The sequence below is a fragment of the Engystomops pustulosus genome, chromosome 11 (assembly GCF_040894005.1).
Source record: "Engystomops pustulosus chromosome 11, aEngPut4.maternal, whole genome shotgun sequence".
NCBI lineage: Eukaryota > Metazoa > Chordata > Amphibia > Anura > Leptodactylidae > Engystomops > Engystomops pustulosus.
In genome coordinates this window covers 66,818,657-66,833,331 of record NC_092421.1, presented here as the reverse complement: position 1 = coordinate 66,833,331, position 14,675 = coordinate 66,818,657, and the positions used below count along the sequence as shown (strand labels likewise).

Sequence of the window (14,675 nt, the reverse complement as noted above, 5' to 3'; positions counted from 1 at the left end):
TGTACATATATCATTATATACAGGAGATCCCCAGGTTATACCGGCTGTACATATATCATTATATACAGGAGATGCCCAGGTTATACCAGCTGTACATATATCATTATATACAGGAGATCCCCAGGTTATACCAGCTATACATATATCATTATATACAGGAGATCCCCAGGTTATACCGGCTGTACATATATCATTATATACAGGAGATCCCCAGGTTATACCAGCTGTACATATATCATTATATACAGGAGATCCCCAGGTTATACCAGCTGTACATGGATATATTGTATTTAGCTGGAGATGTGTGCCCCGCTATGGTATAATATAGGCCTCTCATGTTCTGGTCATGTATTAGTTATGTGGTCCTTTAATAAGTCATCTTCCTGTGTCTCGGAGCTGCACAGATGGTGAGGACAATTGTCTCTAGTGAAACAGGTTTGATCTTCAAATAGTCGGTGGCAGCAGGTGATACGGAGACCTGGATTACTATTGGTTTAGGTTCTGGTTGGGAAACAGGTGCACAGAAGCCTCTGCTTAAAATCCTGATTATTGTGAATAGTGAGCATACATGACAAACCACAGTGTACACAGCCCCGGGGGGCACATAGCTATAGCTCAAGGCATAAACCTGAGGGCTGTGTCCCACGTGGCATTTTTGTCGCATTTTAAAACGTATCCAAAACGCAAGTGAGAGGAGGTTTGGCTATGAAAGGAGGTTTGAAATGAAAGATTTTGGGGGAGATTTATCACACCTGCAGGTGATGCCACATATGGCGTTTTGAACCCGTTTTTGGTCCGTTTTTAAGCAGTCCGTCCAAAAAGCATCCATTTTTGTCCAGTTTTAATAATTGTTGTTAATAAATGTGTTAATGCATGCGTTTTTTTGGCGGACTGCTTAAGGGCGGTGTCACACAGGACGTTTATGGCTGCGTTTGCAAATGCAGTCCAAGCCGCACCCATCAGGGTGGGCCATTGCCCGATCGCATCAGTGTTTCTTTGGAAACTCCTATGATCGGTGATCGAGCCGCTGGTGGCTCGTTCCCGATCGCAGGAGTTTCCATAGTAACACCGAAGCGAACGGCCGCGGCTCGCCCCGGTGGGTGCGGTTTGTTTCGCGCTTGCAAACGCAGCCAAAATACAACGTGGTACAGTGCCCTAAAACCGAGCCAAAAACGCGCTCAAAATGCCACGTGTAGCATCACCCTTGGGCGTGTTCACACGTTCCGCTAGCGTTGCGTTCATAACGCGCCGCTAGCGCACAGGGAGCGGGGCTCGGGCCGATCGCATATGTTTTTTCCGGGAAACGCATGCGATTGATAACCCGTTTGCATGCGATTCTGTGGAAGCGCATTTCTGATCACCCCGAGCCCTCAGGCCACGGTCACATGTTCCACTAGCGTTGCGTTCAAAACACAACGCTAATGATCAGGGGGGCGGGCCTCGGCCCGATCGCATATGCGTTTCCACTGAACGCATATGAACGCAACGATAGTGGAACGTGTGACTGCGGCCAAAGGGTGGTAGCGTTTTGAACCTGTTTTGGGGTCGTTTTTAAGCATTCCGTTAAAAATCGCATGCATTTTTTCCGTTTTTGTCCGTTTTCCCCCCAATTATGATAATTATGATAATTGGGAGAAATGGACAACACTGAAAAAATTGATGCGTTTTTTAATGGACTGCTTAAAAACTGCCCAAAAACAGGTTTAAAACGCCACGGGTGCCACCACCCCAAGGCTGCATTCACACAGTGCACCGTGTATCTGATAAAATCCAAGGAACACATACAATATATTGTGGGTACACATGCACCCCTTGCTCCTTTTCACATTTTCTGGGGTCCTGTGTGTAGGCAGCCTGTATTTTTGCATCTACTGATCTATAATAAAGAAGGAGAAGCCGACTACAACCCCCTCACTCGGGTCACTATCCCGGCAAAAACACAGGCCGGTTGGTTATCTTCATGATAATTAAGGTTCTGCACACACCAAGTGCATAGGAGAAGGAGGGAGAAAGGCACCGCCCACACTGACTACTCAGGAGGGAGAAAGGCACCGCCCACACTGACTACTCAGGAGGGAGAAAGGCACCGCCCACACTGACTACTCAGGAGGGAGAAAGGCACCGCCCACACTGACTACTCAGGAGGGAGAAAGGCACCGCCCACACTGACTACTCAGGAGGGAGAAAGGCACCGCCCACACTGACTACTGTCTCTGATAAATGTGACGCACGGTCAAACTTTGGCCCAGTATGCCACTTTCTGTGCACAAGTTTTTGTTGTGGATACTTTATAAGTACATCTGCAAGCAGTTCGCCCTGAAAAAAAGGTCCAAAGTCAGACAATAAACTGGTGCGGGGGCTTTAATAAATGTGGACCACTAACTGCACAGGGTAGTATCCCATGTGGCGTTTTGAACCCGTATTTAGTCATGCGTTTTCAGTCCTTTAAAAAACGCTTCTTTTCTGGAAAACACATCTGTGTTAAAAAACGGATGTGTTTTTTTTTAATGAACTAAAAATGCATGACTAAAAACGGACTAAATGCGGGTTAAAAACGCTACGTTTGACATCACCCACAAGAAGACGATCCCACCAAGGAAGACGGGGTTTGGCCGTAGCCGCCTTCCAGAAGGACAAGACCTTTTGGAGGCCATATCAATATTTAATTCCCTTTTTCTGTTAGTGCATCTCTGCAGCATGCTGGGAGTTGTAGTTTCATAACAAATGACGAGCAACAGGTTGTTGACCGCTGATGTAATCTGTAACTGTCAAACACATTATGTAATCAGCCTCTTACACACATCTCCTGCAGCGGTGACATGATGTGGATTATTCCTTTAAGTAGTCCCCAGGTGATGTTGGAGAGAGGTCCTGGATTGTCAGAACCATTAAGCTCCATTCATACGATGAATTTGAGTTTTGAAACCTATTCCACAGCAGCTTTTATATTGTCGTATGTGGCTACACCTGAACGAGAAATAATTATTGCACAACAACTGGTGCTCGTCCCATGCATTTCAGGGCACTTTCACGCGATGCGTCACGTTTTTTTGACGCATTCCAAAGGCTTCAGCCTTGATCACATGCTGAGGTTACATTGCATTTTAGTAGATGCAGTGGAAACGCAATAGAACCTGAGCATGTGATCAAGGCTGAAGCCTTTGGGTAACTTCCCAGGTGGCGTTTTTGTTGCGTTTTTAAACACATCCAAAATGGAAATGGCTTTGGCCAAAACGCATCGTGTGAATGCGCACTCAGTAGAAACACGTTTTGATGTGGCTAAGACTCTTCCCAAAATACAAACGCCACGTGTGAACACAGTGTCAGATGTAGAATTAAATGCACTGCATGTTCTTCTCTCAACACCTGGTACGGAATAAACCACAATACCAGGCACTGGCGGCACATAACGCTATATACTGTATACACATAGGCGAGGACACGTCCAGGACATGAATGGGTCTGTGTGCGGTGAAGCTGTGAAATTGGTGTCTCACCACATGAAAGGTCCCCTCCAACCACGGAACTAGCAATGTACAGTCTCTGATCAGCAGAACACGGCTGTGGCCTGCGTGTTGTATGTACAGGAGGGAGGGGACACGGCTGATATACAACCTATACCAGACTTTCTGGATAGTGGAGAAATCTGCTCCAAAACTGAAAACTGACCCCCGTAATATGTTCTGAAATTTCAACTAGAGACATATCCCCATAATAAAGGCCACAGAGAATAAGGGAAACCATAGAACCCCAACAACAGAGCTAAGAAGAAAATCTCCTAATATGAACAGTCACTGGGGACATTTTCTATGGAATTTCCGCCAGTTTTGTGGCGCTCTCACCGCATGTTCTGCTCTCCAACCTATTTATTAGCTGGCGGCGACAGAAAAAATGACTTTTTCCGTCTGCTCCGATTCTTCTCTGAAAAGGGGCGTGGCTTTGGCGGAGTGGAAACTATTAATATGTGTCGCAGCCATTTTTGGGTGCTGTAAACTGGTGGAAAGTAGACCATAAGAAATCTGGTCTAGCAGGGACACAAAACAGTTCTATAGCACTGCTGCCTGTTCTCTGACTGTTGGCCACATTTCTGGAGCTCGGGACAGATTATGGTCCCAGAGATAGAAAATGGTCTCGGCACCAGAAATGTATCTGCACAGCTCCACAATGTGCATCTTCTTTCCGAGAGCTGGTTGGTAACAAAGCCGGAGACACAGACACTTTATGTAAATGTCCCCCACTGTGCCCCCATAAGGCTGCGGTCACACGATCCGCTAGGCGTCCGTTCATAACGCGATGCTAGCGCACAGGGGGAGGTCCTCGCCTGAACGCACATGCGTTAACAGGGAAACGCATGCGATTGATAAGCCGATCGCATGCGTTTCCCTGGAAACACATGTGCGTTGGGGCCAAGGACCGCCCCCTGTACGCTAGCGTTGCGTTATGTACGGACGCCTAGCGGATCGTGTGACCGCGGCCTAACAGCACAAGTTGTATCTACCTGATGTAAGGTGAAGCCACGGATCCCTGCAGGATAATAGGCCAGGACCTGCTGGAGGCTGCACAGGTGCTCATGAGCCCTGAACTCACACCTACAGAGCATGGGGTGGGAGATAACCTGACCCAATACCTGCCTCATTTATCAACCACTCAGATAAATCAGAGCCAAGGGCGCTTTCACACGATGTGTTGCTATTGCGTTTTTGAAGCATTCCACTGGCTTCAACCTTGATCACATGTCAAGGTTACATTATGTTTCCACTGCATCTGCTAAAACGCAACGTAACCTTAGCATGTAATCAAGGCTGAAGCCAGTGGAATGCGTCAAAAACGCAACGCACAAGATGACGCAACGCATCGTGTGAATGTGCCCTGACAAAAAAAATCCCAACAACGTTTCCAGAAGATAAATGTCCCTTCAGTTGACACACAACTGCAACGCCCCCATATAATTGTAGACCACAGCAGCCATATATCATTATGGACCACTGCCCCCCCATAACATTACAGACAACCGCACCCCCGTATCATTATGAACCTTTACATCCCATATCGTTACGAAACCACTGCCGCCCCCATATCATTACACACCACTGCCCCGCTCCATATCATTACGGACCACTACACCACCATATAATTATGGACCACTGTTTCCCCCCCATATCATTATGGACCACTGCCCCCCCTTATCATTACAGACCACTGCTCCACCATATAATTACGAACCACTGTCCCCCCATATCATTATAGACAACAGAACCCCGTATCATTATGAACCACTACATCCCATATCGTTACAAAACCACTGCTTCCTCCATATCATTACACACCACTGCCCTGTTCCATATAATTACAGACCACTGCCCCCCCCCCCAATATCATTACAGATCATTGCCCCCCCCCCCATATCATTACGACGACTGCCCCCCCATATCATTACGGACCACTGCCCCCTCATATCATTAAGGACCACTTCACCCCCATTTTGTACAACAGCACCCCATATTATTATGGACTGCATATCATTAGGGGCCCCCATATCATTACAAACCCCAGCTCCCTTCACATGTCATCCCCTGTTTCCCAGTGTGTGAGAAATCCTATTGGATCTTTTCTTCCCCACAGACTATAATAGTCGGTTCTTACAGAATTTCTAGGAAACCCATAGCAACAACCAAGAACAGGAAGCTATTCCCAGAATATCCAGGACGAGGCGTCTATCACAACCGTCATCTCCAGGGCCAGGGGGCGAGAGTACAGGGTGTCCACACCAGAAGCATAAGGTCAGGGCCGAGGACTCCTCAGACGTCTCAGAAATATCTGAGGCCAGAAGAAGACTGACACAATGTAACAAACCCTCCACCTTTGTCACAAAGACATAAGAAATAAAGACATAAGGCAAACAGAGATCCTGGCTAGAATAGTTGAAGAAATTTGCAGAAATTATCAAAAATCACCCCTTTTGTCAGAATGGATGGAGAACTTGTGTCCTTGCAGCATGGAGTGCAGTTCCTGCAGCAGACTGAGGCGGCGCCCTGCATTATCCAGTCCTCACCTTGGTCATAGACAGCCCAGGGTGTGTATAAGGGTGAGCAGAGGGCAGTGACAGACTGTAGTATTTCTGGTCCTGGTGCAAAAGGATTAGAGGAAGCCTTCAAAGAGAGATTACTGCAGACCAGTTTAGCCCATATGTGTCAAGGGGGAGGCAGGGAGTGGACAAAGTCTCTTAAAGGGGTTGTCCAAAATGCTTTCTTCCAAACACATTGCAATGCCTGTTTTTGGATTGGGTCCGGTTTTGGAGATGTAGCAGAGCTGCAATACCATACACAACCAGACGACGGTGTGGTGCTGTTTTTAGAAGTAATCAGTCATGCTTTCATAATCCTCCACAATCCCTTTAAGGAATAATGGTGGTCATATGTTCTGTAGTGTGTCTCTGATATAGTCTTTAACTTGAACTTTTTAAATCCACCACTTCTAAACAGTTATGACCTTTTTTGATTCATTCCTTTAAAGGAGTTGTCCAGGTTTTTTTTTTAAATCATGGCTGCTTTCCTTTAAAAATTACTCCACACCTGACACTGTGGCAGCGCGATATTGCACCTAAGCGCCATTTGTCTATATGCTGCAATACCTGCACCAACTATGGTCAACATCTGCAAGTTTGTATGTTCTCTCTGTGTTTGCGTGGGCTTCCTCCGGGTCCTCCTGTTTCCTCCCACACTCCAAAACATACTGGTAGGTTGATTAGATTGTGCGCTCCATTGGGGAAAGGGACTGATTTGGAAAGCTCTGTGCAGCGCTGTGTAATCTGTCTGCACTATATAAATAAAGGAATTATTATTATTATGGTCAGGAGTGATGCTGTTTTTCTAAATCAAACAAACGCTTGATAAAGATTAATTGCGAATCGAAACGTCGCGCTGAACATGTTGGTTTGCACATGTAAATAAATCATCTTGAATTTCATCTTTGGTGCTGTGGCTCCCTCCTTCAAGCTGTTTTTCTAAATGTTACCATTCCCTGTACATGGGCATTGAGGAGTCCTGTCTGAATCTGCAACAAAATTCACTCAAAAACTCGGTGGTGAACATAAACGTAGAGTAACAGCAGACTTTCCTACAGATTCCCATAGAAGAAATCAGCTGCAGACCCACAGAAGAACATTGTAACGCTTGTGAATATCACTGGCCCCAGGCCACTGCTTATACGATACATTGTTTCTCTTGTATACAAACATAGCTACATTTTTCTTAACGCCAAACAATGCGGTGCAAATTATACAGTAACATTCATGTCATATTTTTCATATTTTCTTTAATATTTTAGCATTTTTTTAAACTTTTGTCTATATTTCTACATTTATCCCAAACCCATTCAAGTTTTTCAAGACTGTACTATGTAATAGCGCCATACACCCGCATCATAAGGAGGCATATATGTTAAGGTTTTAGTATGGAAATTAAAAAACAATCCTTGGCATGGAATTATGGACTACCGTAAAATCATTGCATTTATGTAATACCTATATCAAATGGAGCTGTGAAGAGACACAATATGGTGGCACACAACTGTGCATGGGGTTCATGCTGATTGAGGGTAGTGGAGGAGAGGTACCCACGGGTGTAATATTAAAAGTAGCAATGTGATCATCCTATGTGATCTTCAATACGGATTCCAGCCTCTACCTGTGTACAGAATATACACTCACCGGCCACTTTATTAGGTACACCATGCTAGTAACGGGTTGGACCCCCTTTTGCCTTCAGAACTGCCTCAATTCTTCGTGGCATAGATTCAACAAGGTGCTGGAAGTTCCTCAGAGATTTATGGTCCATATTGACATGATGGCATCACACAGTTGCCGCAGATTTGTCGGCTGCACATCCATGATGGGAATCTCCCGTTCCACCACATCCCAAAGATGCTCTATTGAATTGAGATCTGGTGACTGTGGAGGCCATTTGAGTACAGTGACCTCATTGTCATATGCAAGAAACCAGTCTGAGATGATTCCAGCTTTATGACATGGCGCATTATCCTGCTGAAAGTAGCCATCAGATGTTACAGGGTACATTGTGCTCATAAAGGAATGGACATGGTCAGCAACAATACTCAGGTAGGCTGTGGCGTTGCAACGGTGCTCAATTGGTACCAAGGGGCCCAAAGAGTGCCAAGAAAATATTCCCCACACCATGACACCACCACCACCAGCCTGAACCGTTGATACAAGGCAGGATGGATCCATGCTTTCATGTTGTTGACGCCAAATTCTTTCCCTACCATCCGATTGTCGCAGCAGAAATCGAGACTCATCAGACCAGGCAACGTTTTTCCAATCTTCTACTGTCCAATTTCGATGAGCTTGTGCAAATTGTAGCCTCAGTTTCCTGTTCTTAGCTGAAAGGAGTGGCACCCGGTGTGGTCTTCTGCTGCTGTAGCCCATCTGCCTCAAAGTTTGACGTACTGTGCGTTCAGAGATGCTCTTCTGCCTACCTTGGTTGTAACGGGTGGCGATTTGAGTCACTGTTGCCTTTCTATCAGCTCGAACCAGTCTGCCCATTCTCCTCTGACAAGGCATTTCCGCCCACAGAACTGCCGCTCACTGGATGTTTTTTCTTTTTCGGACCATTCTCTGTAAACCCTAGAGATGGTTGTGCGTGAAAATCCCAGTAGATCAGCAGTTTCTGAAATACTCAGACCAGCCCTTCTGGCACCAACAACCATGCCACGTTCAAAGGCCACAAATCACCTTTCTTCCCCCATACTGATGCTCGGTTTGAACTGCAGAAGATTGTCTTGACCATGTCTACATGCCTAAATGCACTGAGTTGCTGCCATGTGATTGGCTGATTAGAAATTAAGTGTTAACGAGCAGTTGGACAAGTGTACCTAATAAAGTGGCTGGTGAGGGTGCTGTCACACGTCGCGTTTACCGCATGCGTTTAAAAACGCATTGCAATAGCTGGAGAGTGATTTGCCTAATTAAACAGCTGCTAACACCTGTGTTTACAAAACGCAACCGTTAACGCATTGTTAACGCATGCGTTAACATCGCGGTTAACGCATGCGGTTGTTAACGCATTGTTAACGCATGCGTTAACATCGCGGTTAACGCATGCGTTTTGTAAACACAAGTGTTAAGAGGTGTTTAATTAGGCAAATCACTCTCCAGCTATTCCAATGCGTTTTTTAACGCATGCGGTAAACGCGACGTGTGACCGCACCCTGAGTGTATATATTTAGGACTGTCCAGAAAAATGAAATACGGCAGCACTCCAATGTTATGAACAAACAAATAAAGTGTTTATTCCACCTCCAGCAACATTTCGGCTGTTAGCCCAGCCTTTGTCAAGGATAGCACCCATTACACTTTGTTGCTGAGGACTGTGCTGCTGAATTTTCTTTTTTATATATATATGAATGTGTTATGTGTATGTACAGTATATGTGTATTCTGTATTTATGTATGTACACTATGTGTGTGTGTATATATATGTAAGTGTGTGTTCTGTATACGTGTATGTACAGTACATATATATATATGTGTGTGTGTGTGTTATGTGTATGTTCAGTGTATAAATGTGTCGGTTATGCATATGTACAGTATATATTATATATAGTCTGTGTTATGTGTATGTACAGTGTATATAAATGTCAGTGTGTTATGTATAGCTAAAGTGTATATGTGTGTATATATATATATATATATATATATATATATATATATATGTGTGTGTGTTTCTGTTATGTATATACAATTTATGTGTGTTTATACGAAAATGTCTGTTATGTGTATGTATAGTATATGTAATAGTATATGTGTATGCACTGTTTATATAGATATGTGTTGGTTATGTGTATGTGCAGTGTCTATAAATGTCAGTGTGTTATGTATATAAAGTGTATATGTGTGTGTATGTGTATACATGCTGCAGGCCACTGTTTATATGATACATTCTTACTATTGTATACACTGATACATTGTTGTGATTGGAAAGCAAGTATAACTTGACTGGCACAGTTAATAATGCAGTTAGTGTTCCATCCTCTCCCATGTGACTACAGGGCTCTATAGGTGCCACATGATTCATTGTCCCCTGACCACCATGCAGCAGGTTGCATCAAATCACACGGGGCTTTGTCTCTGGAGCATAAGGGGTTACAAAGCAACAAAATGCATAAATAAATAAATACATATGTAAAGTTTTATTACTTTGTAAGTTTGTTACGTTCAGACATATTATATTTAACTCACTACTTCCCCTTGCCAGGGAATAGTCATACTATGGCTGTTGCATCATGGCTGGAGCATGGAGGGGTGTGTAGCACAGAGTATAGGATGCTGGGTTGTTGCCTGGTTGCTGGGAGGGACTGGCTGTCCGGGATTTAGGCGGTTAAACCAGTTGTCTGGCGGTAACTGTGTGTCTGCCTGTATATGCTAATATAGGTCAGAAGGCGGCACTAGGACCGGCCCGGCTCCCTCCTGCATCCAGTGCATAAAGTGCACAGGGGGTTATTGTGGAGCCCCCAGGACAGTGAGAACAGCTCATCCCATCAGACATGGTCAGAGGGAAACCCAGGAAGGACAGCATGATGGACACAGACTCCCTGCCACCCCAGATGCCCAGGTGCCCCCTGACTGAATTATTGGGCGCTCAGGGACAAGACATGGGACAGATCACCACTTTCTTGGACAATGTGCAGATCTTGCTGGAAGCTGCCAGTTACCTGGAGAGACTGGACCAGGACAGGAAAAGTAAGAGGGGTGATGGGGGCAAAGGTGTGGGGGAATCTGGGGAATCCCTTGTCCATGGGGCTGCAGGGAGACAAAGGCTGGGGGTGGTAGTCAGAGTGCAGCCTGGGCTATTGTGAGTCTGGTGCCAGCCTGGCATGAATAAGAGATGGCATTGTGTTCTGTTGGGTACTAAGCAGTGAGTCCTGCTGCAGGAGCCTGGAGAACTTTCTATGTTTCTTCTGCTTCTTCCATGTTCTTTTATGTTCAGACAAAGAGCAGACACTTCATCCCATTGTTACCAACCAGAAACTGCCAGCAGCAGCCTGGGCACTAGGGACACTGGTCATGTGTGCTGCCCCTGCTTATAAGACCCTATATCTGTGACCTGCCCTGTATGTGTGCTTTATACCTTAATGTACAGTATATGACCTTTGTATTGCCAGTGTTGCCTTTACATGTACGTGTATGACCCTATGTATATAATATAATATAAGTGTTCTGCTTTATCTTCTCCCTGTATTGCTTACTCTCATGCTATATGTGTCTGTAGGGAACCAGTCCCAGGTCATGGACACTTACCCCTGCTTCACATGTATGTGTAGAATATGCAGTGGCCAGGCTTCACATGTCCTGCGACTAGTAGGTATGGAAGCCCCTGGCACATAGCTGGGGGTTGCTGGGCATCCTGGGCTGCATTGTCTGACCTGATCCTGGCACTGCACGTGTCATCACAACACAAAGAGCCCAAAGTGCCCGCGGGTGTAGCCATTGCACACCCCCCTGTCTTAGAATACACTCACATGGACCAAGCAAAGTACAAAGACTTAGGGGCAGGACATTAATATAGATCAATGCAATTTCCAAATATAACACAACAATATAATACTATTTAACGGGCACATGTTTAGGATCCTATACAACAGAAGGATATTGCATTGTTGTGACATTATTACAGTCTATAAGTAGAGGAGCAGCACGTAGAAAGTCTCACATCTGACACCTGCATTGGTCTATACAAGCAGCTAAGGGGTTAATCGCCAGTGCTGTCCCCCCCTGACCCATCATATCTGTGCCCAGGGGTCTGTGTAGTGTCCGTAGGGGGTGTAATGAGATGTGCTGCACGTCCACAGGTGATGGGTGATGTTTACTGCTCACCAAGACAACAATCACCATCATCACAGGTCAGGAGGGAGGTGGGTTTACTGTAAATAGGACCCCCAAACACACACACACACTAGAAACAATGTAACTACAATCAGTGCTACAATGTATCTACTTATTCTCACACTTTATTATACATTGTAGCAGTAATATAACAATAATACACAATCACATCATAGAATATCCTGGAACTATACTACAAAATGCAGGGAATATACCAGGGTTATACAGATCCCTGGGGAGGGATGGGGCAGACATCGCACAGACAAGTATTTCGTACATTCCCCATCTGCACCTGTAAGTTAACCCTTAGTCAGCCATGCCTGCCCCAGTGCAGCTGCAGATCCCCCCCCCCCTCCAATCCTCCTTGTCTGATGTGGTTACAAAGACCCTGTCTGTCCCCAGCATGTGGCTACAATAGAACCCAGGCCATTGTCTCATCATGAAGTGGGACACAATTAACTTCTGCAAAATGCTGCAGCCTCATTGTAAGGGTCTTGTCTGGAAAAGGAGAAAGAGGAGTCATCTACTGTGGGGGTTTATAGATGTATGCTGAGCACTATATACACTAAAAGAAGGAGTCATCCAGCGTGGGGTATATAGATCTATACTGAGCCTTACATACACTAGAGAGAGGAGTCATCTAGTGTGGGGGGTATATAGATGTATACTGAGCACTATATACACTAGAAAGAGGAGTAATCCAGCATGGGGTATATAGATCTATACTGAGCACTATATACTCTAGAGAAAGAAGTCAACCAGTATGGGAGCACATAGATGGATAGTGAGCACTAAATGCACTAGAAATAGGAACCATCGAGTGTGGAGGTAATTAGATGTATACTAAGGACTATATATACAATAGAGAGAGGAGTCATCCAGTGTGGGGGTATATAGATGTACAATGAGTATTATATATACTACAGACCGATTAGTCATCCAATGTGGGGTATACAGATGTATACTGAGCACTATAAAAACTATAGAGAGGAGTCATCCAGTGTGGGGTATATAGATCTATAATGAACACTATATACACTAGAGAGAGGATTCATCCAGTGTGGTTTTAATTAGATGTATACTGAGCACTATATAAACTAGAGAGAGGAGTCATCCAGTGTGAGGGTATATAGATGTATAATGAACACTATATACACTAGAGAAAGGAGTCATTCGTTGTAGGGATATATAGATGTATACTAAGCACTTTATACACTAAAGAGAGGAGTCATCCAGTGTGGAGGGTATATAGATGTATGCTGAGCACTATATACACTAGAGAAAGTAGTTAACCAGTGTGGGGTATATACTGTAGATGTATACTGAGCACTATATGCACAAGAGAGAGGAGTCATTCAGTGTGGGGGTATATCGATGTATACTCAACACTATATACACTAGAGAGAGGAGTCGTCCAGTATGGGGTATATAAATGTATAATGAGCACTATATACACTAGAGAGAGGAGTCATCCAGTGTGGGGTATATAAATGTAAACTGAGCACTATATACACTAGAGAGAGCTCTCATCCAGTGTGGGGATATATAGATGTTTACTGAACACTATATACACTAGAGAGAGGAGTCATCCAGTGTGGGGTATATACATTTATACTGAGCACTATATACACTAGAGAAATGAGTCATTCGTTGTAGGGATATATAGATGTATACTGAGCACTATATACACTAGAGAGAGGAGTCATCCAGTGTGGAGGGTATATAGATGTATGCTGAGCACTATATACACTAGAGAAAGTAGTCAACCAGTGTGGGGTATATAGATGTATAATGAGCACTACATACACTAGAGAGAGGAGTCATCCAGAGTGGGGTATATAGATGTATACTGAGCAATATATACACTAGAGAGAGGAATCATCCAGTGTGGGTGTATATAGATGTATACTGATCACTATATACTACAAAATCATGTTCAAGCAGAGTTGTCAAAGGGTCATAAGTGGAATTTTCATAGTTGCATAATTATACACCCCCTTACAGATTTACAATTCAAAGTGGTACAAGCCTGAACTATTTAATTCGATGTAACATCTAAATTATTCATGTGTCTAATCATTTAAATATCTTTCACCAATCGATTTTATATTTGTAGTTCTTATTTTTATGTTTCTAATCATTTTTTATACAATTTACATTATTTATGCACTATAAATGAATAATTCTGACGCCCTCATGGCAGATGGAACCTTCCTCCTTTCTGTTTTTTACATTGTATGATCTGTAGTTGTTCTGTTAGATGTTTCATTGCATCATGAGTTGTATCAGGAGATGTTTCATTGCATCATGATTTGTTACATTGTGTCATCCCTTGTGATGCTGCAGTATGGAGCAGCCTCAGGTGCACACACATCACATGACCAGCACTTCCTAGGTGCACACATGGTTTCCACATGGAGCCAACCCTGCACTTTTCTATTGGATGTCTCTCAAGAGAGGCAAGGCCAGGCATTAACTCTCCACCAATCACAGGCCAGCAGACTCTGTGACGTCATGGGTTGCTAGGTTTGGCCCGGCTTTAGGAGGGGGGCTCTGATTGTGCCCAGGCCTGATGACGTCATCCTTCTGGTTTAAAGCAACATCACATATTTACAGAGGACAAAAGACTTGTTAAGGGGGTGACCACCTCTCATTGTGTAATGTGACAATAGGGAGGGGGGTAGATGGCTGTATACACTGGGACATTGTTAGGATGAAATTTCTGGTAAGTGGTACAGAAAAATTCTATTATTTGTGCCTGGAAAGGAAAAATTACA

The 14,675-nt window shown here is 44.3% G+C and overlaps 1 protein-coding gene and 1 long non-coding RNA gene across 2 annotated transcripts in view; one reads left to right on the top strand and one right to left on the bottom strand.

Annotated features, from left to right (window-relative positions):
• The window catches only part of LOC140106569 (uncharacterized), a 57,383-nt gene extending 46,010 nt beyond the window's left edge, over positions 1 to 11,373 (bottom strand). The window contains exon 1 of the long non-coding RNA XR_011850815.1: positions 11,314 to 11,373. This is a non-coding gene — a long non-coding RNA (uncharacterized lncRNA). The remainder of the gene's footprint in view (positions 1 to 11,313) is intronic.
• Positions 10,496 to 14,675, top strand: part of MXI1 (MAX interactor 1, dimerization protein) — a 19,586-nt gene continuing 15,406 nt past the window's right edge. Inside the window, exon 1 of the mRNA XM_072131069.1 lies at positions 10,496 to 10,755. Within this exon, the coding sequence (XP_071987170.1) occupies positions 10,560 to 10,755 (196 nt within the window). The 5' untranslated portion in view covers positions 10,496 to 10,559. The remainder of the gene's footprint in view (positions 10,756 to 14,675) is intronic.